The 27,367-nt window shown below is 45.8% G+C and overlaps 1 protein-coding gene across 2 annotated transcripts; it reads right to left on the bottom strand.

Annotated features, from left to right (window-relative positions):
* Window positions 1-27,367, bottom strand: NUP107 (nucleoporin 107). Of its 2 annotated transcripts, none has more exons than XM_078599413.1 (28): window positions 27,027-27,367; window positions 25,977-26,048; window positions 25,126-25,233; window positions 23,693-23,826; window positions 22,769-22,922; window positions 22,209-22,312; window positions 21,703-21,830; window positions 20,204-20,258; window positions 20,029-20,100; window positions 18,064-18,152; window positions 17,155-17,233; window positions 16,454-16,567; window positions 15,489-15,579; window positions 14,925-15,010; window positions 13,810-13,869; window positions 12,684-12,829; window positions 11,177-11,225; window positions 10,716-10,785; window positions 9,480-9,595; window positions 8,076-8,114; window positions 6,303-6,453; window positions 5,706-5,818; window positions 5,027-5,129; window positions 4,286-4,458; window positions 2,802-2,927; window positions 2,564-2,677; window positions 1,434-1,604; window positions 1-583 (listed from the first exon to the last, which is right to left on the bottom strand). In XM_078599413.1, exons 2-28 carry the CDS (start codon window positions 26,029-26,031, stop codon window positions 473-475), a joined length of 2,811 nt encoding a protein of 936 aa, XP_078455539.1. In that variant the 5' UTR covers window positions 26,032-26,048; window positions 27,027-27,367; the 3' UTR covers window positions 1-472. The 2 variants fall into 2 exon arrangements, with proteins under 2 accessions (XP_078455539.1, XP_078455540.1); XM_078599414.1 differs by having other exon boundaries at window positions 27,018-27,151.

Here is a 27,367-nt window from a genome sequence, read left to right as displayed (position 1 = left end):
CGATATTTAAAAAAAAACTTTATTGATTTAAACATATTACAAAATAAGTGAGGGGAGTTGTAACCATAACATAGCATAATCACTAGAATGTGTATGCATAACACTCCCGTATCGGTAGGTACGGGCTTCATAGGCAGTGGCTTGCCCAAGGACACGGCACAGTTCCCAAGGCAGTGAGGGGCGCGCACTCTTCCGACACTAATGAGAAAGTGATACAAACTGTCGCGTTTGCTGTTCTCCAATTAAATCACCACAGCAGGTTACACATATACGAGAAAGATGAATCAAGCAACACACATCCTGGCACTGTCACAATGGCTCGAGTGAGATGGATCACCTGCATAGGAGGTGGTTGGGGGGGGGTGGGGAATTTGAATTTAGAAAAAAATAAACCAGCTCAATGTACCAATGTACAACAAACAATTGTTTTTTATTTATTGTCACCCAGAACCCCACAAGTTGGCCAGCAGACTCAGAACGAGTGAATGTCGTAGCCCAAAGGGTCCAAATTCATGTCGAGGAGTTTCAGGCTCGACTCGCACACCTTCTGCAAGAAGGTCTGCAGCTCCTCCTTGCTGAACACCTGTGTGTGGGTGAGGGGGGGTGGGAACACACACACACACACGGTCAAGACAATAAAAACATTCAAAAGGGAAAACGCTAGCCTCGAACCCCTTTTGGGAGTCGGCTGTGCAGCACGCAGCCTTCAGTGACTGGGCTTGTAAGTCCGTGACCTTGGCTCACTCGAAGCTGGGAACTGTGGTGGTGCATGCAGTCTCGAGAGAGAGGCGCAGGGACAATGATCCCCTGTTAAGACGCGCCTGGGCTTCTGGGGCAGTTTCACTCCTCTAGCGAGAAGCGGTACGCGTGCCAGTGGCACACGTCTGTGCACTTACAACAGGCCTGTGTGTGCGCTTGCTCTTCCAACACGAGCTCATCCCAAATGCGCTAAGCCAGGCTTGTATTCAAAAGCAGTTGGTGTAACTAACTGGTCGCAAGCTTACGGAAGACAACAATCATGATGTTCCGCTAACCCGCATCAATGCAAAGCATAATCCTTTCTCAGGTTTATTATGTCTCTGGTTTAAAAGGTAGAAGACTAGGATTAGGGTTATAACTACTACCTCCTGTTGAGTACTGGGGGCACATGCAAACCGCATTATGCCACTGTGACGATTATCTGAACCAGTCCTGGGCCTCCCCTAGGGCGACTCAGCCTCAAATCGAGCACCTGGTGTAGCGTGTAAACGTCACCTCTCGGGAGATAAAAAGCGGTCCCCCGGGCGTGTTGCTAGCCACCCCCTACCCCTCGTGTGCCATAGTGCCAGCCTTCGTAGGTGCAACTCGCTAACAGCACTTGTCTCTACAGTCTGTAAAGGCTACACGGGGGGGACAGGAACTTTGTCTTGGTAGGCAGTGGGGGCGCCACGTGCCTCGTAGATTGCGTTGTGCTTGTCGGCGACCATGTCCGCAAGGCGCACGCACTCCTGGTAGAGGCCAGCGCCGTGCAGCACCGAGTGCAGCAGGAAGCACATGGACGGCAGGCACAGGTGGCGCAGCTGGCGCATCTGCCGGGCCCGATCCTCGTCCTCGTCGCCACCCTCCTGCCCCGCACGGGGTGAGCGGGCAAAAACGGGGGATGGGGCGTGCAGGCACAGCAACAACACATGCACACAAGACACCGAGTCAACCCTCCTGAGTAGAGCAGAGCTCACTTGAAGGGATCTCAGAAGTTATTTAATCAATGCGGCTTGCCGGGAAACAAGAGGCCAACACTGCACTACGGCAATTTTCAGCAGTATTTTCTTTTGTTCTCTTGGCAGAGTTCTGTCCGTAGATTTGCAATTTGTGTACAAATTGTCAGGAGTTGCTCGAAGTCAATTTCCGGTAATATCTGCCCTCAAATTTCCCGAGAGTATCTTAGCTATTTCTGTGGAACAGTGGCGCTGTGGTTAGAGTGCACCGCTCTATGAAACCATCGACCAGAGTTAATGTTTCGACCACAGATAAGACCAGCGGTGATATCTTGCCTTAATTTAAATTTGTCTCCCTATGTTCACACACAACATTTTTTTCTAAAAGCAATCAGAAAAAAAGGTGTCACGGCTTATCTGCTGCAATGCAAGCAGTGGCAAACTTGAAAGCAATGTGCCCTTGCTGCTGTAGTTCATGTAACACTTCTCCCACAACAAAACGCAGGCGTCCGTCCGCAGATGCAAGGACGCTTCCGATAAGCCATCAAACAGAGCAACGCTTATAGTTTCAGACCCTGGCGAGGCCTTGTCCGTTGGCAGCCAATCCAGAGCATCACCTCCCTCAGCGGTGGGAATTTAACGGTTGGGATTTAAGGAAACAAATTACGAGTGTTGGATTACCCACTCTGGCACTAGTGGAGACAAAACAAATGCGTGGGCAGGTACTGTTATGGCAAGAGCAGCTGTGCCCCGACAATCATGAAGAGCAAGGGATCGAAGGAGAAAATGACGAAGATATTTTTTGAAGCGGTACGAATCTTGTTTGATCAAAGGGGCCGTTTGTAACGCTGTCCAGACCCCAGACTCACCTCCCGCGAGTCCACCATCCAGCCGCCCTCCACGAACAGCAGCACATTGTGGATGTGGTCTTTGGCCTGGGCCGTCAGGAACCGCAGCTGGGACTCCCACGCTTTGAGGTCAAGCTGGCGTGGCGGGGGTGGGGGCAACGAGCGCGGGGTCAGAGACAACGTACGCAGCGGACGTCGTCGCAGTCGCAATCGCGGCCGTCGCCGTTAATATCCGCTGCTCCCTCCGTGGCGTGCGTACCTGGTACTGGTCCTCGCGTTGCTCGTGCGCCACCTTGTCGCAGAAGTTGTGTCGCGTGGGCAGCGTCGGTTTGCCGGGCTCCTGCTTGTAGTGGCAGAACCAGGCGTTGAAGGAGTCGTGCGCTTGCTGGAAAAGGACGATGCACGGGAATCAGATTGGCGAGAGAGAGAGCGGGAGAGTCCGCAATCGTTCAACTATGACCCCCACCCCCCCACCTTATCCTGTTTCAACACTAAATGTTCCCTCCCGGTTTCGCTTTTAACACTTTCAAACGAAAGTGGAAAGAATGCACGCATTAGCTGTCCGCTCGCCCGTCCATAACAGGGTGGAGGGGAGTACTGTAATTCTCGTAAAGATGATCCGATATGAACGGACCTCTAAGTGTAAAGTCATGTTGCTGTTTGGGAATTACCCTATTAAAAAACTGATTTATCAAAGGGCTGCCAAAAAACTTGCAGACACAAACCAGGCCAAACATAACTACTTGCAAAAATGCTCAATAATTTTACACCGACAACTATCAGATGGCTTTGAAAGTGCTGCTTAATATACCTCAGAGGACAAACGCATATTGTGAAGCATACACAATCTGTGCGTATGCATGCATTTTCCAAACTTATTTTCAAGGGTTGGTAATGTTGCCGAGGTGAGGCTAGTCTGCCAGCATGCCCTCTCAAGTCCCCTAACAATAGCATCAAAGTGTGAGAGATTTAAAACAACAACAAAATTAAGAAAACTCCAGTTTTCCAGTTGCTAGAGATTGCATCTGGGTAGATGGTATGCAAGGAGCTAGCTCCATAGTTTATCAGTGTGCGAGGATAATACAATAGATTTGGAAGGATAAGTAGTTTTCCCATTGTAAAAAGCCACCCTTTAGGAAATCATGAGATATTGAATAATGTGATCGTAATTATTTATTTCTTAAGTTTAATTATTTTACTCGTGATCAAATCACGTGGGTTAAGATATTCTACTACTTTCTGATTCATAAATGTTGCGCGTGCAATTGGTTCATGTAAACCTAGCATCCACTTTGGATTTTATCTGCATAAAATAACAAAAATTGATTCTTAAAATAGAATCGTGACAACTGATTGAATCGCAGGGGGTTAACAATTTCCACAATACTCAAATTGTAGAGTACAACACAATCCACTGTTAAACTGTACTATGCTCCCCTGTCTACGCTGTCAGCCTTCACACCATCCTGCACTGACCAGGAAGGTGAAGTATGGTCAAACAACCCCTACGACACACACGGTGTGGGCAGGCACTAATCCAGCAGTGGCTTGACAAACAGGACGTATGTAACATTCTGTACATCATGGGTTTTGCGACACCTTCTGCTGCCATTAGAAGTCACCGCATTTGCCGCAACGTTTAAAGGTAAACATTCAACCAAAAACCCCGAATCGTGGCAGTTAATCGAATAGTGAGGTCGCGCGAATTTGTTGTAAGTGCAACTGCGTGGGGCAGACCATTACCAGGTAGAAGCGTATAGAGAGGTGCTCCCTGATGGTGTTCTTAGCGCTGCTCTCCATGCTGCGACCGCCACCTCCCTCCATGGCCGGCTCCTCGTGCAGCCGATAAATCACATCGATGGAGTCCACCGGGATTATCTCCAGCGCCGCATTGGCCGCCTCGTGCTTCTTGGTCGCTGGGGGAAAGTAAATGTTTCCGTTGACCCCTTTTCCACGAGCACATCGGAGCCGAGCCAACGCTGGGCCCGCATGGTACGGGTTGTTTTTCCACTGGTGATTTTCCAAGCCGAGTTGGAACCGAATCGTGACACAGCCTCACGAGACAATACACCGCAGGGACACAGCGTCACCGCGCTATCCACATGTGCGACTCGACTCATTCATTGCACGTGACATTGGCAGCACGGCATGGCTTCTGCAGTGGAAAAACAACTTGACCCCTTCTCAGCTATGCTGGGCTTACTCTGTACATGCCCGGCACAGATCGGTTGTGCAGTGTAACCAGATACTTACTTCTACGTCACGCTTTTATTTACGTTAGTTAATTTTTTTTGTTACTTTAAAAAGTGTTAATGAATCAAAAATGTCAACAATATGCATTATGGGTTTGCTTAATTTTGTATTTACCATAAAAGTGATAACCGTGAGCCCTGTTTGACAGTTAAGTTGGACAAACAGTGCATGCATGGCATCTGATCTCATCTGTAAGGCTCAGAGTTGCGAGGTTGACCCGCGGACTCGTACCCAGGAACGTCCGGATGATGGCATTGCTCTGCCGGAGTGCCTCGATGCGCTGGCTCGGGTCGAATACCAACCACTCGATGGCATCGATCTTCTTCTTGTCCTCCTGCGGGTGAGCACATGGACACACGCGAACACGAGTCGGACGCAGTGCCACCGAGCGCTGCACAGCATAAACTGTGAGATCCCATCCAAAAATCCATTATATAGCTGTTACTATCCGGAAATACACGTGGTGTGTGTGTGCTTAGGAACTGCTGCAGATGAAACAAGCTGCATATTAGCACACACTTTGGGGGCAAGGCACCGTGTGCTTATTTCCAAAAGTGGGCTTGTATCAGAAGCTGCCCTTTGCAATCCCTTCAACAGAATCTGTAAGCATCAGAAATGTACTCGTACAAGCCGTGTTTATATTCAGCTTCTACGGTGTACACAGCTTGACATGGGATATTACACAGTAGTGCCCAGGACAGTGCTGCCAATGCAAAACTAGGACTCTTGTAAAACAAAAACACGTGAAAACGAGGTGGAATCCTATCTATACTCACTGCCACTTGCACGTATTCCACCGAAGACCTCTTGAGGTCTCAAGCGTAGGGGGCGTAGACCTCCCAGGACAAAGAACACAAGTGCCAAAGTGGCAGCGTCCATCTGCGCCCAACGCACGCACGTGTGCGCATACCGGAGTGGTGGTCGCGTCGAGGAGCGCCGTGCAGTCGTGGTGAGCGAAGTCTCCCGAGTCTTGGCCACGCACGTTCTCCACGATCGTCTTGGTCACGGCCGCCACGTCCAGTCCTGCCCGGAGAGGGCGACAGCAGATATATATATATGCTCGGCTCAATTTCGAACGACAACTTTTTGTTATACCTTTTGGAGCGCGTTTTTATTCAAGTTTCCCATTTTTCACAAGTTGGTCGGGATTTTGTTGAGCTGTAAGTCACGTGATAGAATCAGGGTCAACCTCTAGCCAGGGTCACCTTGGAGAAGAACAATTTATTTATAATATTTTTGTATTTCTTCTTCCTGCTATTCAATTAATTCTCACTCGAAAAAAAAAATGTGCGACTTTGAGCAAATGTTATCCCGGCGCTCTCAAAGCATTTCATAACCAACACGCAAGACACCGAAAGATTTTTAGAGGTTTTGGGGAAAAAAATGCCAGATGAGAGACCATCTTTGAGGGCCCCTCGAATCTGAGACTTGGGCCAAACTGCCCCCCCCACCTGTGCCCCTCTCTCCCCACAGCCACCCCGAGTGGCGCGAGTGCGGGTATAGGTACCCGCTCTCTCGGCGAGCTGCAGGCAGTGCTGGCGCAGCGCCGTGCCAGTGATGTCCTCCAGGAAGGTGGCGTAGAGCGACACGGCGACCTCCGGCGGGAGGTGGCTCGCGTAGAACGCCACCAGCTCCGTGCGCTCCTCTCGCATCAGCAGCTGGGGGTAGGTGTGTATGTATGTATGTAGAGCTTCTTTTGCACCGTGCGTATCCAACAATGCTAATCGGAAATGCGGGGGAAAAGACTACGAACTAAACGCAAAAAGCAATTCTAAATAATTCTAGATTTGAAGCTTTCGTGACTGCAAGGATTCATACTCTTAGTTTTTTCGGTAAAGTCACGTAGGTAAAAAAATGAAATTCAAATTCATAATTAATAATAACTTGATACAGCAAATCTGGCTGTGACGGTCCCACCTGATGACGGAGACTTGTGTTGCCTCCGAAACGTCGTGATTTGTATTATTTTATTTTTATTAATTTTCATTTCATTTTTTACCTATGTGACTTTACCGAAAAAACTAAGAGTATAAGTTCTAAATAAATTAGTTTTCAATCTAGATTTAAAAGTGCATAGCTCCAGTAGCTTCCTAATATCAGAAGGAAGAGAGTTTTAGAAGGACGCGGAAGTGCATCTGAAAGCGAGCAATGCGGTGACCATCTTTCTTCGAAGGCTAACCAAAAAGCCACCGCTGCGAGGATGACCGGAGTTCGTGTGATGATTTATGTTCCTTGATGAGATCAGCAAGGTACTGTGGTTCATTTGTGGCAAGCATTGCTTATCGGGAGGGTGCAGGCCATCCATGGTATGGTTTAGCGTACCATGTGCTCCGTATTAAGCCAAGCGAGCTAGAAAACCTGGCACGTAGGATACAAGAGAAGAATCTGGAACTAGAGCTGACACAGTATGTGCTGTTCAAATGCTGTCTCAACTGTAGGTGATAAGAGGTTTAACTATCAGGTACTTACAGTGACACTTGAAGTAGCCGTTCAGATTATAGAGAAGTTTCATGTGAATGTACTCATCATCCTATGTGAGAACTTGATATCCGAAACTATGTTTTACAGAATTCACATTTTATATTATGCATGCATTTGTAATAGGTATTTACAAACGATCATTATTACATTTTACAAAGATTGTGAAAGCTCAACAAATGATTACAATTGAACCACTGCACAAATGTATTGCACATTTTCACCACAACATTGGCACGTAATTACACGCCCCAAATGCAAAGTTGGAGGCATGCACACACTGTGGGTGTCACGTCTGGATAAATGAATACATTTTCTTCACAGTCTATGCAAGTCAAGTTGTGGGTGTCGCCAGAACGTCAGCACACAGGACAATGTCAGGTCATGCGAGACGCAATAATTACGCTTTCATTTATTAGTTTTGGTTATTTAGATTGGATACGTAAACGGGTGTGCAGACGTGAGCAGACTTGAGCAGCCGATGCACAGTATATACAAATATATGCGCCAATTAACACATTAACACAGTCAGGCTAAGGCACCTTTAGGATCCTTGGGGTTTAAATGTATTGCCCAAGGATTCAACACTGATTCATGAAACTCAGAAAAAGCAGTATCGATACGGTGGAAAAACCACCTCATTGCACAAAGTTCTTTGCGTTCTAGAGTCATCTTTATTCATCGAACGATGCAACACTGGTAGAACCAGATGGATTCAAGGGGGCTCGTAACTGTTGGGGAACTTGTCATGGGGCCTTGTATTAGTCGTTCAGTCACTAGTACACGAACCGGAGTGGCTTACCTCGACGTATGTCTTCAGGACATCCACGCACACATCCTCCTGAATAAAAAAAACACAGTTATTTGACTTCAATGGCATCTAACATGAAGGTGAAAAGTAATCCATGCATTATTCCTATTACCGCACTTACGACAAAGGCATCAAATCATGAGTTTAAAAATGGATTCATTCCAACGGATGTATGCAATGTGATGAGTTCACACAAACCCAGCAGGTTCACAAGGCAAAACAATAATTATTCAAAAATTAAATCATGACCCCAAAATAATAAATAATTAACCTAATTGCCGTTAGGCCTGGGCGAGTCGTTACCTGCCTATATTCTAACAGATTAAATGCATTTTTTCATAATAAATTGTTAGCATTTCGATTTAAAGCTTTCGTGACTGCAGGGATTCATCTTCTTGGTTCTTTCGGTAAAGTCACGTAGAAGGGAAATAATAAAATAAAAAATAAAAGACACAATTTTATTATTTTTTATTTTATTATTTCCCTTCTACGTGACTTTACCGAAAGAAACAAGAAAATAAATTGTTAGCAATTAGATATTGTCCCAGTCAGTATCGCCGTATTAAGAATAATTTTTACTTTTCTAAGCCTCTGGCAATGTACCAGTGTCATTTTACACTCGTGAGAGCTTTGCCAACAGACATTCAGCCATCATTCAAGAGGTGCCCACGTGGGTGGCTCCGAGATCACAGCGCCAACCACCACCACCACCGAGAGATCCTGGGTACAAATCCAGGCAGGCACCTGTGATTAAACGGGGTTCTCAGGTCTTAGCCTGGTCATTGATGACTGGGCAAAAGCCATAGCAAGAAGTATGGTTCTTCACTTCGTTTTGTTACATGCCAGCTGTTGAGGATTAAAACGTAAGGTTTTTAATGAGAGGTGAGTAACATTTTTCGATTTAAAGCTTTCGTGACTGCAGGGATTCATCTTCTTGGTTCTTTCGGTAAAGTCACGTAGGAGGGAAGTAATAAAATAATAAAAATAACACATAATAAAATAATTCTCACGACGTTTCGGCCACAACGCAAGCAGCCTGTCTACAGCGTCTGACGCTGTCTCCCCGACAGACCTGGTCTTCACCTGAGGACGGCTGCTTGTTCTATTTTTATTATTTTATTACTTCCCTTCTACGTGACTTTACCGAAAGAACCAAGAAGAGTAAAATTTTCTCAACCAGGGCAGGTGCGAAATTGCTTCTGTGTGTTGTGCAGACCCGAGGTCACTTGAAGGGATCTCACAACTAGTTCCGCAACATCCGATTTCCGAGGACTGTTCTCCAACACGGATGGCTGCACTGCCCTGCGAGAGATCCAAATGGATTCTCCGTCTCATGACGCGACGTCGATAGCACAGCCGTAACATTCGTCAATTCGCTCGCTTCCTCGTTCTCACCTTTGTGTGCAGGCCCAGCGTGCGGAAGAACAGCACGAGGTGCGACATGAAGCGCATCAAGTGGGGGGGCAGGGTGGCCGTCTGCGACAGCCACTGAGAAAATTCACCCAGCAGCCCTGAGGATACACAAAGACCCCCCCCCATATAGCCTTAACAGACTGTTGGGGCAAGTGCTGTTAGCGAGTAGCACCTATGAAGGCCGGCACGGCACATGAAGGGGTGCGTGGCCAGCACCACGCCCAGCCGCCTTTTGTCTCCATAGTGGCAATGTTTACACTCCGCGCCAGGTATTCATTTGAGGCCGAGTCGACCTAGGGGAGGCCCACGGCCGGTTCAGATAATCGTCACTGGTGTTGGCCATGAGCGGGAATCGAAGTCAGGTCGCCAGGCTCGTAGAGCAGCAATATTTTACTGTCTTTTCTTGGATTTTCTGTTTGCACTCAGTCACATATTCACTTTAAGATGTTTTTTTTGTTCATGTTTTTGTTTTTTCTTTGTTGCGGTTGCACCCGATTCAAGAGCCGAATGGCTCACAGGGCTATACCTAATAAATGAACTTGAACCGCTACGCTACCGCTCCCGTCACACACGCACGTCGGCTGGCGCGCGTAGGTGAGACCTCCGAGGCAGCTGTGCCCCGCCGATACAGGACGCGCAGGATGTACCGAGTCGCCGGAAGACTGTCGGCTTCGTTGTCAACATCAGTCATGGTGATTCTACTGCTGTATGCAACAGACCCAATGTTTTGGTCTACGGACTCTGCAGTTGATAGGTGTATAGAGTGAGCTCACTCATGGAAGTTAAGAGACACCACCAGCCGCATGTTTAACAACCTAGTTGTTGTTTTTTTATTGACCATTAATTCTGGCTCATTCGTACAAATGCTATTTCTGAAATGCTACGTTTTAAATATTGCAGCCTTAATGCACTCTTGCTGGGTAGAACTGAAGCACAGCAGGTACCACATTCGACCATCAACCCGTTGGCCTGCGTTCAATTCCCTGCCACAGATTGCACCGACCAGGCGAGGTGAAGTATGGTGATAAACAAACACTGCTAGGGACCCCTTCATCCAGCAGTGGATTAAGAGGGCTGAAAATTATTATTACATAGTGCAATTATATTAGACATAAAAAATATCGTATCATTATAGGTTATTTTTCAGACGCATATATAAACGTTATCCAATAGAATATGTATTTAAAGTAATGTAGAGTATTGTGCTAAAAGTCTTACCATCAATGTCAGACAGGATGATGTACTTCTGTATGATGTGAAACGGCTCCTTCATTTCATCCAGGACTCTCTACTCAGCACATTAAACAAAGGCCACATCACATTTATTTAAATAGAAAAAAAACAATTCAATCATATAAAAACTAATTCATATGGGGATGCAGTTTTGACACCACTACTGAAATATATTTAACCAAGAATAATGGCTATTAAATGCACAATTGATTTATTAATTCATACATCACCGTTTCTTATCTAAGGATCAACTAAAATAGCTGGGGATTTTGAAGAGCTGCGTTCACACCCGTTTGCGACGCAAGGCACTTGGGAATTCATATCTTGTGTGAAACGATTGGGGAATCATGCATGGCGAGCCACCTGGATGAACACGCGTGTCAAACGCCGGATAACCGCAGGCCGCTGACATGCCCCTTATCACACTGTGCTTGCGTCACTCTTACCGTGTTATCAGTGGCCTGAAGATCTTCAAAAATCTTTTCAGTCGTCAGGCTGTTTAACAAAGAATGGAGGTTAAAAAATGCGTTAATTGTTTACATTTAACTTCAAACTCAGGCGCAGAGGTATGACGGTATGAGCAATCCGTTAAGATTAACTTTATTAAGCCTACTATGTTCACTCTGCCAGACCCACATTTTTGTAAATGTGTTCCTACGTATTTAGACACAAAGGAAATACTGTGGGTCAAAATCCAAGGTTGAATAATATATAGATTGTTTGTCAAGAACACTGCATTCCATTATTATGTAATGCTCGTCATTGGTAGGGGCTTTTAATTCCCCATTATCTCAAACTGTACCTGAGCCTATGATTTAGAGAAAGAATTGATTTCTAGTGACCGCTGTTCAAAACATTTTTATAGGGCCGATGTTTCAAAACCAAAACATTTAAAAGAATTGGACCACAATTTTAGGAGGCCCAAAATATAACAATTTAGTTTTCAAATGTGTGTTGTAATGAGCTTAAGACTCGCTTTTACCCATGTCCAAAACGTAACCTTGTAACCCTTAGAACATAATTAGTATTTATATCAGGTCGATCACTCACAAATAGTTAGATCAATTAAAAATAAAAATGTTTTGAATTGAGTGAAAAAAACAGTTGTGATTTTTTAAATAATATACTATACATATAAAAAAAACGCTGCTTGTTATAGACCATAATGTTATCGCACAATGACAGCCTATTGTTGAAGCAATAGCCCGGCCCCATGGGTGATTAGACAAAGCCTGGCTAATGGTCAACGTAACAGCTGGCATGGCAGGTGCCACCCATAACACATCACTGCCGAGCGAAGACGACACGCTTTAAACATTCCAAGCCCCTGGCGCAGCACTTTATTGACAGTAAATGAAACAAGAATTCTATGTTTACCAACTGCGCTAAGTATTGCTAAACTACTATGTCGCTCAAATACGAGTAGTAGTGACTATAATAATCGCGTAAAGATTTGCCCCAGCAGTGGTCTGATGACTTTTCACCATTCGGAGTTGAGAATAAATAAATGTTTGACTCATTTACCATCTCATTTGAATTGTTTCTTGAACAGTTTTGTTTATTCCGTGAACCTATGCACATTATAATCTGTAAGCAATATGCATGAACGTAAATAATAAATACACAAGCACTACTTTGCTTGCGTCATGAACACAAGAACATTTTAAACGATTCATCTGATAAAAATGTATTCGACATTCACAGCAAGTGATTATACCGTATGGCATTACAGACATCAGTGCATAATATCTGTTATCAGTGTATGAACAAACCGAAACAAATGTACCTATTTTCATATAATAATTATTTTACAAACTGTACCAAAGGTTTATATTTCACACCCCATGTCCCCCTTCTGTGTCAAGAGCCCAGCATCTAACCACCGGCCGCAACGGGCACCAGGGATGTGCCTGACGGTCGGGGGGGGGAAGGAAGAGGGGGCACATCGCTCACTCGAGGGTGGTGCCGTCGGCGGGCAGGTTGACCAGCTCTCTTGGGCGAGTGACGAGCGTGCGCACCTCTGCCTCCACGAGCTGGTCCACCAGCACGCGGAAGTATGCCCACACGCAGTCTTCCCACGACTCGCACACCGGCAGGATCTAGGGTCCCACGACAACAACACAGGGCGGCGTCCACACCCACACGGGAACGAGACCACTCATATTACCTCTCCTGTATTAGCTCTTTCTTCTCCCCTCCACGTGCCCTCCTCCCTCTCCCCTCGCATAGGACTCTACTCGCCCTCCAAGCACCTTTATTCCTGCAGCAAGACTTTCTGTCGAAGCCCCCATTCAACTTTTTCTTACTGTGAGGTCACTCATTCTCCTCTGGTGCTTCCCATTGTCTGAAACGCCATTCCCCCAGCTATTAGTTCTGTTGACTTCACATCCCATTCCAAGTGCAAGCTCAATGCTGTTCCTTTACCCTCAGTGTGACTGCTTCTCTTTATAAAATAATAATTCCCACTGATATATAGCGTCTTGAGATGCAGTAAAATGCAAATGCTATGTTAATCTACATGTATATAAATCACATACAAATTATATGCCACTGTTACAATTAGGCTAACGGCACGAACAACATTGTACTTTGTGCTAACGAGATAAAAATGCAAATGGGATGGTAAACACTTCGACAGAAACAATGGACTCATGAATCGAGGCCTTCCCATGCGGTCTATCGTGGGGCTTGCTTGACCATACTTGACCATGCTCATGAGTGCAAGCTGCTGAACGGGCAAAGACCAGTTCAGGTATCACTCAATACTGCTGCAAGCCGTAGCCGAGAATCAATCTCAAGCCACTGGCTTAAATCGCGCAGTGCGCCATATACGCCACTGCCGCACCCTCTTAATTACCCGTTCACAATTAAAATCAGACCATCGTGGGGAGGGAATTCGTAACAAGACGATCGTTAACTCTTGTGTGGAAGATGAGGGACCGTGCCCAGTCCCAGCCCCATACGCGTCACCATGACATTTAACTACACGATCCTCGTGTTTGAAGGATAAACTTTAATTTTAGCAGATATCATCTTGTCAAAACATGCTCAGTTTTACATTCTCAACAAATGACCGCACCTGTTTGAGGTTGCCGCTGAGAGCCGCGTAAATGGCCCGCTCGTGTCTGTTGAACTGCTCCTGTATAAGAAATTGACGTTTAGGCGGAGAGGTCACAAGCAACTCATCATCAGCCATGATCAATCTACCGCTGGATGAAGTCATCCCAAAGCTGTCACCATTACTTACAGTTTGGCGATGTAACGATCCGTCTATTTTGTCACCCCATTTCCGTGATGTTTGTACTCTCATGTGTATCCCCTCCTTTTGGCTTTTACTTAGTCGTGATTCTCTCATGCATTGGCCATCATCACTTCTAGCGATGTGCCCTGCCCGAGCCCACTTACTTTTCTTAAGTCTAGATGAAGGAGTCTAACTTGCGTGCGTTTTATGATCCATGCAGTTACCTTTCTGCGTCTGATAAGCAAAAAGGAAGATTACGATGCGTGATGGTTTGGATTTTGGGTAGTGCGATAAATGTCAACTTGCCCAGAAATTAAGTTTAAAGACAAGGGACGAAAATCATGCATGTACAATGATTCTATAACGCTTGGAAGCATTTATTTCAGGAGATAACAACATTACCCTCACGAGCTGCACACGACATCACATGGCACATGACATGTGACATTAAATCGCACTGGTCGAAAAGGTTTATCCATTTAACACTGGTTTTATTGCCAAGTTTTGGGAAATTAATTTTGCCCCAGTAGTAACACAGCTTTATACTAACATTTAATTTATGTTAGGACCATATTTAAGCGAGTCATTGTGACACCCCACTACAAATGTATGTGCAATTTGTACTTATATACTTTATTTTTGTTTACTTATAATTTTTGTGACTTGCTTACCTTTTCTGTATTATTAGTTGTTGTAACTTACTGACCCGTCCCGACTGGACGTCTGTGAGAAAGAGCTTCAAAGCTCATCAGATTCCTCCAGGATTAAACAAAAGATTCTGATTCATAGAGATGGACAGCCAGACATAGGGACAGCTAATGCATTAAATCACGATATAAACATTGAAGTTGGAAAGCGTTAAAAAGCAATCTGTGAAAATCTAACATGTACGGAATCCGAGTAGTCTCGATGCTTTCTGAAGGGACGAGGGCTAGTGGCACACGAAACCTTACCTCCTCGGCCATTCTCCAGCAGCACGACCGCCACACGTCCCGGTAGGGGTTCCCTTCCACAGGCTGCAGCTCCCCGTCGCTCCCCACTGAGGGTACCAACACAACGCACGCCGCGCGCATCAACACGAGTCGTGGTCTATCCGCTGCTGGATGAACGCTTCTCCACGCTGTAGCGATCCTCCATAGTCCCGTGGTGCCCACGGTCCATTTTACTTCTTCGCAGTGACCCATCTCATTGCTTCGTCTCCATAACGGTCGTCTGTCGGGCGCGTTCTCTCCTTCCTTGGCTGCCAGTCACCAGTCTCATCCATCAGCCATGGAGTGTCGTCGTCGGGAGGGAATGCGTGCGCATGATCCATTTAGCACCATTTGTGTTCTCGCAAAGCGATGGGCAAACCCCTTTCATCAATTTCCCAAGTTTTTCACAGGGTGAATCGCCATATAATAATAACACACCTAAAATTCCAGTTTTAATGGATCACATCTAATGCGCGAATGCTTTCAACCTCAGTTGGAAAGCGTAAAAAAAAAGACAGCGGGGGATTTATTGGAGGCGGCTCTCACCGCCGTCGTAGTTGGGGTCATGGTAGAGTTTCCACCCCTCCAGGGTGGCTGCCCGCCATGCCTGCCCGCACCGACGGCACTGCCGCTCCGCCTGTCACCGCACCAAGAAAAATCCATGACGTCGTAAGTGACCGCTAAACAAACTGCAGCGGCAACTGCAACAAAACTCAACCCCCAGTGTGGGATGCCGCGCTGTTCTAGCCTAGGATGTGCGATCATGCGAGCCAAAATGACATGCACCCGTGATGCAGTGGCTATTGCTATCGAGGCGTGGCCGTTTCCGAATAGATGCGTATAATAGTCTGATGTTGTCCAGATGGTGTTCTACCAAGGACACTGGCCACTAACCCTCACCGAAAACAGTAGGCACCAAATGACACGTCGATTTGTCCATTACAATTTATCTTTAGGGCAACATCCAATGAAACCTGCACTTGTGACGTGATTATTTCCGATTTATGCAGGTTACAAATTAATTATATTCTCAAGTAGCGTTCAGGCAAGCGGGGCGATAGCCTATGTAAGACAGACAAGGAAACAACGAAAAACATTGTTACATTTGAAATAGAAGCATAGTGAACAGAGAACATCTTATTACGTCACTTTACACATTCTGGTTGATACAGTGGCGACATGTTAACTCCCTAGCCTTGTATACAGGTCGTGGGTTCTTATCGCGACCCTCATGCCGATATATTTAGATTTGCATGTTCTCCTCGTAGTTGCGTGGATTTTTCTCCAGCTCCTCCAGTTTTTCCCTCCGCATTTAGTATTTGGCTGCTATACATTTACACGTGATAAGCCACTTTGTTGAGCTTTCATTTGTGGCCAGGTCGCTTCTGAAAAAGAGATATATAGCTCCGTGGGACGTACCTGATAACATTTAAGATAGTTTAATAAATAGTTTAAAGGGGCGATCTGCCCAAACGCTTCCCTGTGCACACTGTCTGGACGCACGCACGCACCTCCTCGACCATGCCAGCGCGAATGAGGCAGAAGAGGTGCTTCAGCAGCTTGGCCTCGTCCTCCTGGTCCAGCTCAGCGAGCGGCAGCTTCTGTCGAATGGGGGCGTCTGGGTCCTATTCCGCCAGTACACAACAAAGCGCCACAGTTTCACATTCACCACATCACAGACAAGCGAATTTAAGATGCAATCGGTATATCGCACAAATGATTTATAGGCTACTTTCTAATGTTCAGTGCTTACTAAAGTGGTGATGATGGAATGATAATTAATATTGCCGTTCATTATTTTCTCAGGAAAGCCTTGCAAGTTTTTTCAAGGGGATCATACATGGGAATGTTTGGCCAATTTTAGTCGTGTTTGGCACACGTGGGAGGAAACCGAGTACCCAGAGAAAGGTCACATACACAAGGGGATAACACATAAAGCTCCCTACAGATACATTTAATAATACCATTGGTGTACCGTCATCTCCTGGACACGTCACAGCCCAAGCATACACCACCTGATATCCCCATCAGTCTCCCATCCATTTACTAACCAAGCTTAACCCAAATAAAATTCCGAGATATGATGAGATTGGTTGCATTCGCAGTGTCATACAAGTCTTACATCGCACTCATCACAGCTGCGCCTAGCATTTTACAGCCACAGCTCAGAGCTGGGACAATCGCACAACGACAGGACACAGCCCGTACTCACCAATTCAGTGACAAAAGGTCGCCGCATGCCGAGGACGCTGCACAGGTTTCCTTGTTTCAGGAGGTGCAGGGTGTTGTCCCTGCAATGCGTCAACAGAAAATCACTATTGGTCAAGCACAGCACTGACAAACTCTGCTGCTGCAATCTGTCTTCAAGCTCCACCGTAACTGGTCCCATTTCTAACTCTCCTCTCACTCTACTGCAGAGGTCGCAATCGGGTACCCGATACCCGTACCCTACCCGATACCCGGCTACCCGTACCCGGCCGGGTACGGGTACCCGTTTGCGACCCTGGTGCGGCCGGGTACGGGTAGGCCGTGAGTCACTGGTGAGTAACCATTTGTCACTCATTCCCAACGTCTTATCTCTTCTCACAATTAAAGTTCCTAGAATCAACCCACCCTCGCCTGCAACATGGCTTCATCCCAGAGGTCGCAATCGGGTACCCGTACCCTACCCGATACCCGGCCGGGTATGGGTAGCCGGGTATCGGGTAGGGTACGGGTACCCGTTTGCGACCCTGGTGCGGCCGGGTACGGGTACGGAATCAAAACCCGTTTGCGACCTCTGCTCTACTGTCCTCCCCGTGACCTCCTGCCTCTCCATTCTCATCTGCCTCTACTCCCCTCCTGTCTCTCATCTCACTCTACTCCCTTCCATGAGTTCTTCAAACCAAAAGGCTATCTAACAAAGCCCCCAGGCGACCTTCACTCAGTAGGGAGATGCTCGTTTTCCTCCGCTTCCCTTATAATCCAAATTTTCTTCCCACAGCCATCCATGCTGTTGACTCCCTGCATCTGTTCAAATGCATAAGACCTTCCTTGAGATATGGCCACATTTGGACACTAAATACATCCACATTGTAACTTTAATTCCCTTGATGGATGTTTAAAGAGGTGTTGTTCTCACCAGCACACGGAGGACGATGAGAATGGGACGGTGTCGCTGAATGCACCGATCTCCTCTTTGGCGATGTTTTCAAGCCAGTCAACCACAATCTGTGCGCAGTGCAGCTTATTAAGGTGGACATCTTCCGAAATTTACCAATGTATTATTTACTAAGTATTGAATGATCCACCGCTCCACGGCGATTCGATTAGCTATCATGATTCGAGTAGCGATTTGACCCAAGAATCTATTTTTTTCGTAAGATTATTCCCGTCTCGTTTAAATATTTTAACGTTTGTTCTGGAGAGCTCAAACTACTATAATGAAACAATTGGCCTACATGTAACAGTCCTTAATATCTATAAACACATATATCGTTAATGTGCTGATCTATTGTATTCCGTGAATCGAAGCATCATTGCATGTCTATAATGCCCAGTTGGTCCATGCCAATTATAGGCCAATGTACTTTCAAGCTAAATATCTATTGCATTCTGTGAATCGAAGCGTCATTGCTTGTCTATAATGCCCAGTTGGTCCGTGCCAATTATATTCCAATGTACTTTCAAGCTAAAGAGATGAATGAGAAGATACATACCAGACAGAGCGAATTAGAAAAAAAAATATTCTTGAATCGAAAAATGACCATGAATGCCGGCAATTCAAAAATCGCTTGGGTTAGGGGGTGAATTATTGTGCCTAGTGGGAGGAAATGTATGTCAAAGTTAAGTCGGCTGCCATGAAACCGGAATAAATGAAGATACCAAACTCACTGATACGTAGCAGTTTGTCATGAATGTAGCCACTCAATCATGTGCTACAATCGCTCTGATTATATTGCAACAATTGTGCAAGACATAAACTGATTACAACAAATAATAAAACATTTATTGAGAAGTTATAACTGTTTATTCATTCATGAAATACGCAAGGTTTTACTGGAGCATGCTGCTCTAGTTTGCAATCTCTCAAGAGACCGCCAAGGACATTATACTTTGCAAATTACTTCACTCCTACAACAACGATAAGATATTTCCAAAAGTAAAAACACACTGCAGAGAGAAATGTAACGCATGCCATGCGCTTTATTTAGAGCACATTATTTCTGCCACGTTCCCCATGACCACTGCGAACCACGCCAGCCCAGTTTATGTCGCACCTCCGATTAGCACGGTTGGCTACATACGGTATGAAAGAAGTTCAACATAAACAATGAACCGGGATAGTGGGTGAACTCGGCCCAAATTCTCGCAGTAGCCTTAGCGAGCCAGCCCAGGAATCACCTGGGCTGCGTGGCTCACTTTAGCGGAGTGGCATGGCTCGCTCTCGCAAGGAAGCTTCTTGCTTATATTCAGGCCACCCTTAGGACTCGTCAAGGCATCTGGGATCAACACAGAAACTGGACGTGTGGGAGTCAATGGCATCCCTTGGCTAGTTCACTTCAAGGCCGTGTTTATTGTTGTAAAATAAAAAACGCAGGGAATTTTTCTCCGGGACATTTTTCCCACCACATTTAGAATCAACATGCGTTTAGAGTATTTGGCTGCTATAAATTTACAAGTGATAAGCCACTTCGTTCAGCTATCATTTGTGGCCAGGTCGCATCTGAAAAAGAGCTATATAGCTCAGTGGGCCTTACCTGGTAAACATACAAATAGTAATAGTTAAAATATGTATACATATATAAAAATACATATCAACTTGGAATAGTATAACACAATTCAAGCGGAAGTAAATGTGTGAGAATCTACTTTTAAATATTCAAGCTTGCTTCCGCTCCGGCTGCAGGGGTATTGGACGGAGAAGTGGCAGACTCAACAGTGGGAAGGGCTGCGTCTATGGAGCCAGGTGGCTCTTTGAATGGCCCTAGCATGGTTTGTGTCTGATTTTCAACGGTGGTGGAAACACAACAATAACTTCATGGATTACGCCCAGTGATGCAGGCATCACGAATGCTACTGTTGCTGCGGCTGCGTGTATCTGTACCTGGCTCTGCCTGGTGGTGACATCTCTGCGGAATAAAGCCTCCATAACCTTCTTCTCGCTGGGCCCCGAAACCTGCATGGAACAAAAGCCAGACCGGGGCGACAGTTAAACCTGCACTGGGGTAGCACAAGGTCGCTCGTGTTTGCTGTGCGAGCGCTGGGAGCGTTCCACTTACAAATTCATCGATGGGCATCACTTCATCCTCTTCGAGGGCTGTCTGCACGCGATCTCTGCAGTTCGAGTTGAACACAGGTATATGTATAAATACAAGCAGGTGGTGAACATGCAACAAGTAAAATTACGCCTTATGCTCACGATATGCACATTGAATCGCGTGGAAAGGAATAGATTATTTCCGGTTTGTGAAAGTGTATGCCACAAGACGGGCATATTTTGTAGATTGAGATGGAACTCGACCGCTAATACAGATCAGACAAAACAAATGAGAGAGAGTACAAGCAACAAGACATGAGATAAACTACATACAGTAAGACGGCGGCAGTGCCATGCAAGCTGGCAGCAGCAGCCATCTACTCGATACTTATTTTCCCTCTGCCATCCCTTACCTCCCCTATATCTATCTCTCCTCCTTCTTCTTCCCGTCCTCTACCACTATGATTTGTTTTATTCCCCGACGTCTTCTGCCTGCTCCTGCGCCCAATGGGCATCCTCTCGGCAGCCTGGCTGCCAGTGGTTCCTCGCTGGGCAGCTCTATCGCCCGTTCCGCGCCGCCCCTTACAATCGGCGCTGCACCCCCTCCCGCGTCTTCCTGCCTGCCCCCGCGCCCACCGGACGTCCTCTGGGCCCGGCTGCCGGCGGTTGCCCCCCATGGCCCGGCTGCCAACGGGCAGCGCCGTGCAACTTCCACGCCATCCCGCGTGACGGGTTGGCCGCTCTGTCACCCGCGTCGGATGGCTCCTTTTTCGGGCCACGTGGTCGCCGAGGCATCGGCAGCCCGAGGACATCGGGGCTTTGTGCGGTCCCAGGGATGGGAGGTCAAGCTCCTGCCGGGGGAGTCTTCGCCGTATCAGCATGCCGGGCACAGAGGGAAGCTTCACGTCCGTGGCAAGCGAGTCGGGCCGAGGCTGCGCGTTCTTCCTCGTCGCGGGCACGGACATTGCGGATGTCGTCGGCGGTGCGGGGGACTCCATCGCGGTGGCCCACTTCTCCCTCCTGGCTCCAGCCCCTCGCCCCCTTTGTCTTCCCAATGCAATGTTGCCCGATCAACTTTCAACCCCCCAACTTTCTATCGCCCCCATCAACTACGACAAGGCCTATCCAAAACCATACTTATCAATTTATCTTGCTTTAAAGCATACAAACTACACCAATAACCCAATTCTTTATTTTAAATTATTATCATGCTGTGCACAATTGTATAATTGCTATAAAGCTCCTTGGAAAAAATATCATTAAGATAAGACAGTGCAGACCATAGAGGACACACAATACATATTCCAAACAAGATGCACAGTACATGCAAGACAAAAAAAGACATTCTTTTTTTTTTATAAAAACATGATCCTGAATATAGAAAATTCCTCAAATTGTGGGGGTGGGAGGGTGAATTGTTACATGCCTGGCAGATAACAAAAGCCCTGCATCAACATCAATGCTGTGCGTTATGCACATACAGCAGGTAGGTATAGCCAGGCTGTGCGCCGCTGTACTGACTTGTAAAGCGATGCAAGCAGTCTCCACGTAACCATCTCCTGCTTGAGCAGCCATAGGATGCTGGTGGTCTTTGAGAGCTTATGATGCGCCGGCCCAGTGCGGGATGCGATCTTCTTCAAAAACGACACCTGCCAAAACAAAGCAATCCTCCGTATTGCATCGAAAAGTAGTGCATATTCCTAAAAAGTTGCTGCTGCATTGTATTGTTTAGTGGTCATGTAAAGGTCTGCACAGTTAAGTCCTGGTGACATGATATTCCTATATCAAAAGCTGATGTCCATCCAGTGCTGGATAAGAGTGTTACCAGGTCTATGCCGGTTGATGTGGTTATCCGAGCATTTTTAACCATAGGGTGATGCACTGATAGCTGATGAGTTCCAAAACAAACATTTCTTTGTCTCGTGGTATCGATGCCAATTGCACAATTGAACTTACAATTCTGGAAATCTAATCTGTAAATACATACTTCTCATTGATTTCATATTTAAACCGAGCCCACGTTGTACCTGGTTGTTGCATATAGTTTCGTAGTCTTCCACCAGGAGAAAGACCTCACTGGACGAGCGCTTGATTAAGGAGTCCAGAAAATCGGAAAACATGATCATCGTAGCTGAATAAATAAAAACAACAATTCCTTATTAGATCATCGGGTATATATTTTTTCCACACACTCAACACGTTTTTTCTGTGTTTTTGTCAGTCGATGAGTACAATCTCCAAAAGGTCTATAATGCAAAAGACGAGCGACTGACATCGCTCATGACAGTACAGCAGGTAACACATTTTTTTAATTAAGCAAGAATATAAGCGCTTTGGAAAAGTCAACAGGAGGGAGTTTGAATGCCACACAGTACAAGCAAAGGATAAATGCTCCATCCCATAACGATAGTTGAACACATTCAATCTGGTAGAATGAGTCGGTGACATTGGCAGAGGCGTAAGGACGCGAGGTACATTGAAAATAATGACTGCGGTTGTAGCATTTAATAAAAGAGTGATAAGCAAGGGACTGAATGATGATGTTCGATTGTGAAGCATCCATGCCTGTGCATCAGCCAAGTCTCACCTGCCACTCCAGGGTCATCTTCTTGCAACATGGCAGCGCCAGCTGTGAGGTCCTCAGTGCAGTTGCCCGGGGACAGCACATCTGTGAGGAAGGTCGTTCGCCAGGGGATCGTCCGTACAGACGTATTTGACTCACTGTCATTGAGCAGGGAAACCTGATGTGGGACACGCAGTGAAAGGAAACAACAGTGGTTGAATTTCGATTTAAAGCTTTCGTGACTGCAGGGATTCAGACGCTGTCTCCCCGACAGACCTGGTCTTCACCTGAGGACGGCTGCTTGCGTTGTGTCCGAAACGTCGTGAGAATTATTTTATTATGTTTAATTGTTATTATTTTATTATTTCCATTCTACGTGACTTTACCGAAAGAACCAAGAAGAAGAAATAACAGTTCTTATCGAGCTCACCAACTACACATGTAAAGGTCCGTCATGTTCTTTTTAGAGCCCTTTATCAATCATGTGCTTGATGAAAGCCTCCCTTTGCCATGTTGGTCATGGGGATTGCTTTGACTATACTTTACCACGTTGACCAGCGTGGGTTGAAGGCGAGTGGAGTGGGAGTCGAACTCAGGTTGCTGGGTTCGTGGCGTAGTACACCAACGACTACACGATGTTGGTTATTGATTGGTTAAAATTGATGCTTACACTCATGACGCACGCATTGAATTGTGCAGGTGAAAATGTATTTATAACAATGCGACATGCTGTTACATTTAACTAACAGAGCGAGTAAAATAATACAAGGCGGATAAAAACCAAACTACAAACGAGATCAATCGTGACCGCGGAAATTACAGTTCACCAAATCCATGGGTAAAGATGAATAATTGCATGCTTATTACTGACACTGTGGCGTAATACAGACTCTTAAAAAGCATGCACACAAATCTAGGGAAATGTTTTGTTAAGTTCTACAGGCTTACCCTCATCAGGCTGGTATTCCTGGCAAGTGGTGTTCGGCTTTGCCTTCGCGGAGGTGTGCTCCATGAGGTGTTGACCGGACTCAGCATTTTGGAAATGTCAAAAGGCGGAGCGGTGCCATGGCCATGCAGTGTCACTGCAGGCAAAAGCAGGTTTTACACATCAAGTAACATCATCCTGCTACCATTTATTCCGCAGATGTCCGTCATTCAATCTATACCCGAGAACCAAAAGTAGTATGAGGAAGAGCATATATTATTAAATCCTGGCATTCCGTTTGTCGGTCAACTAAATTATGAGAGCTTTTCAGAAGGCCTGAATCAAAAAGTTATAGAATGTGAACCCCCCCTCCCCCAGATGTGGGAGTAAAAAGTTGATCCAACAGGTTTCCAAAAATTGTCAACCCCTCCAATTTTTCTTTTACTCCTAACCCCCCAAAAAACGAATTCATTTTGTAAGCATATATGCTTACACACCCGAAATACAATAGTCAGTAGTATCGGTACACATTGGGGGGCGCGAAGCGCCGAGAAGCCCTCCACAAGAGTTAGTGGCAGCCAAAATTCTAGTAACACTAAAAAGGAGCAAAAAAGTCCCCTTTCCAAATGGTGTCTGTTGTGTTTTGTGAGAAGGTGTGACATGACCTGCAGAGCAGGGAAAATATTTTATGGAGTGATTGTTTGATTAAGGTTGCTCACTAGACACCAATTGACAAATGCCCGAATATTTTTTTTCGAATTATCATCCCACTATAATTGATTTATTGAAAGATGTTTGTCCATCATTTTCCTTGGGACTCGAGAACCATATGTTTGTTGTACAAGGAGAGCCCCTGTGTAAATGCTAGCTTTCCTTTTCATATGGCCTAGTTGGTGGGCCAGACTGAAAGGCAGGCACCTCCTGATGCGAGTACAATTTCGATTTCTAAATCTTCTAAATGTGATTATAATATAGACAATGTACACACAGGGGAAACTTGTAGATCGAGGGTATTTGAAGAGTTTCCAGCCTTATGAATACATTATAATCCCTGCTGGAAATTTAGATTTTTATTTTATTGTGGAAGTGCGTATGAATATGCAATGGCCAGGAAAACAGAATTCCAGACAGTAGGAACAACAGCAGGGATTACACAGCAGCCCATCAAAGCATAGGTTGAAGAACAAGTTTAACAGAAGGCTGCAAGAGCAGGGGATACAATTAGGAGTTGAGTGAAATAAATAGAAAAGTATGCAGAGTAGAATCCACAGAAGATATTTCAGAATGTGGGGGGAGATCATGTAGTCGGCGCGGGATGATCAAGTTAAAAGAGCTATCTTCATTAATTTGACAAATTATGTTTAAACAACATGAACAATAACCACAAAGAGCGCAACAAAGGTAAAATGTGAACTAAATACGACATGTGTATTGTGCGAGTGTTTCTGCGGTTTACCAGATGGGCTGCAGAAAGACTCCGGCGTGTTGATGGACCTGTGCCGACTGCTGTCCTTCAGGACGGGGCTGTCTGTTCCCCCAACAGTGTCGTCCAGCAATGACAGCACTGCCGGTGAAAAAAGTAATTTCCATCACCGCTACTGCAATAGGAATGTAATAATTCATACCCCCCCCAACTCGCTCACATGCTGGTTCAATTGTCACAATTTGGGATCGTGATTCACTTAACAATTACAATTATTTCGTCTCATTTTTACCATCTTGTAAATATTGTTTCTCGTTCTGTATTATGTGTACATAATAGCTATCTTAACCCAAATGAAATATTAGCGTATCGGTGTATACTTTGCATAATGAATAACATAATTGTACATGTCCAGTCCTGCATGCATCATCGTGTAAAATATGTATAATTCAACAGTATTTGTAAGCAATTTAGTGGCAACCGAGGTAGAAAATCTATTGCAAGGGAGTCATGAGAACAAAACCAGAGTTGACTGGTCATCAGACCTGTGTCAGTTCTAACTGCAATTACAGCACCATTACATATTAGCTGAAATTGCCATGAATACCAAGCTGTGATTGCAACTGATCATGAAAAACACTGCAATTGAACCCTAGCTCTGCTTGACATGCCCATGAAGGGTTATGCCACGGTGTTCAGGCGTCATTGTCCAAATTTGAAAATTCGTGTGCCAATATCTTAAATGTAATACAAAGAGCGATAATTGCACCGACGTGTGAACATTTGAAAAATGGCTCTCCTGAAACCGTCGTTCGGCTCGGCTTTGCTGGGGTTAACAAGTGCAAACATAACCACAACTTATAAGTAGCACCACGTTGTTTTACCAGTGTTCTTCTTGGCACCTTTCCTCTTGATGCTGCCTGCGAAAGATTGCTCCATTCTGCACTGCCAGTGATCTGTTTAACAACACGTTATTGGTAGGAGGCGGATTTAAACTAAGTCGTAAATAACAATAAATACTTTATCAACTTTGACTAAACGTCATTTGTTAGCCAAGTGCATACGGAACTTACTCCGCAGACAGAGGGGTGCAGCAAAATAAATTTAGTTGAACAGTACTTCTATGTGTCCACGTGTATGATCCCCGCCTTCTGAAACTCATACTGAGCAGCGTGGTGACGTATTGGCAAACAACACCAATCACCAACACGGCGTGGGCCTTCTTCCAGCAATGCATTTGTAAGGTCCGTACATTAATATCGCTACATGTTGACCGTGTCTAGAGTACAGTACTAGAACTTATTTCCCCCAAATGTCAGTCGTTTCAAAGTACTGCATTGAAATGCTGTAATGTATACTATTACCAACGATCAGTCACACTATTCATCCTCTACTCTTGACTAAACTGAATGCCCATTGCCCGAGACGCTGCTTCTTTCTCTCACGTGCGTTACAGATATTTGTCAATCCGCCGCTGGATCAGGAAGCTCCCGACGCAATTGTGGGTCGGGGGGTGTTTATTTAACCGTACTTCACCATCAAATTACTCTCAATGGGGTCTCGTCTGGTTAAAATAACGAAATTTACACGAGACTAGAACACTCAAAAAGGGCTGTCCGCACCTCCGATTAACGCGGTTGGCTGCGTACGGTGCGAAAGAAGTTCAACTACACTGTACACACACACAAATAAACAACGTCAAACACAAGCCATAATGAATCTCAGTGGACTCTCACTTGGTTAAATAACAGATGCGAATCGATAGACTGCATCCCGATCGAATGCAATCTGGTGAAAGGACGCCAAACGCAGCCATTCACCTCAGCACCTTGATCGCCTGGTCACTGTCCGTGAATCAAAAAGACATTCAAGCGACATTTTACCCGGTTAAATGTAAGACGCCGACGAGCAAGAATAGAATGTACCTCACTCACCCCTGGTTACATGTGTTGTAAAACTCGGGCCTTCGGTAGAGGCCTGCCGTGCCTGAATGCGGCCAGCTAGCCAGCGCACGCGTGGCACCGGCGACCTCCAACCCCTCCCAGTTGCCGTCGTAGACCAAACAAATCGAAAAGCACACAACAGAAGAGAACAACAATTCGATTAATCGCGACACAACGCTTCGTTAGTTCCGAGTGCGCACGGCCAAAGAAACGCGCCGCCGCAGTTTTGAGCCGTCAGCCTCTTCCCGCTCAGAGCCCCGGGGGCTCCTCATCACGTGGTTCGGGGGGATGGGGGTGGGGGCGGCAAGACCCGAGCAGTCGATGCACCGAGT

The sequence above is a fragment of the Lampetra planeri genome, chromosome 12 (genome assembly GCF_965212315.1).
Source record: "Lampetra planeri chromosome 12, kcLamPlan1.2.h2, whole genome shotgun sequence".
NCBI classification, from domain to species: Eukaryota; Metazoa; Chordata; class Hyperoartia; order Petromyzontiformes; family Petromyzontidae; genus Lampetra; species Lampetra planeri.
This window is presented reverse-complemented; position numbering and strand designations above follow the sequence as displayed.

What these genes read in the sequence shown, in the direction of transcription:
- NUP107 (XM_078599413.1), bottom strand. Translation starts at nt 26,031, where the DNA reads ATGGAGCAATCTTTCGCAGGCAGCATCAAGAGGAAAGGTGCCAAGAAG. An exon ending in TCGACGCGACCACCACTCCG is followed by an intron (nt 5,130 to 5,705) that starts GTATGCGCACAC and finishes GCTCACCCGCAG; the next exon opens with GAGGACAAGAAGAAGATCGA. An exon ending in AACGCGAGGACCAGTACCAG is followed by an intron (nt 2,678 to 2,801) that starts GTACGCACGCCA and finishes CCGCCACGCCAG; the next exon opens with CTTGACCTCAAAGCGTGGGA.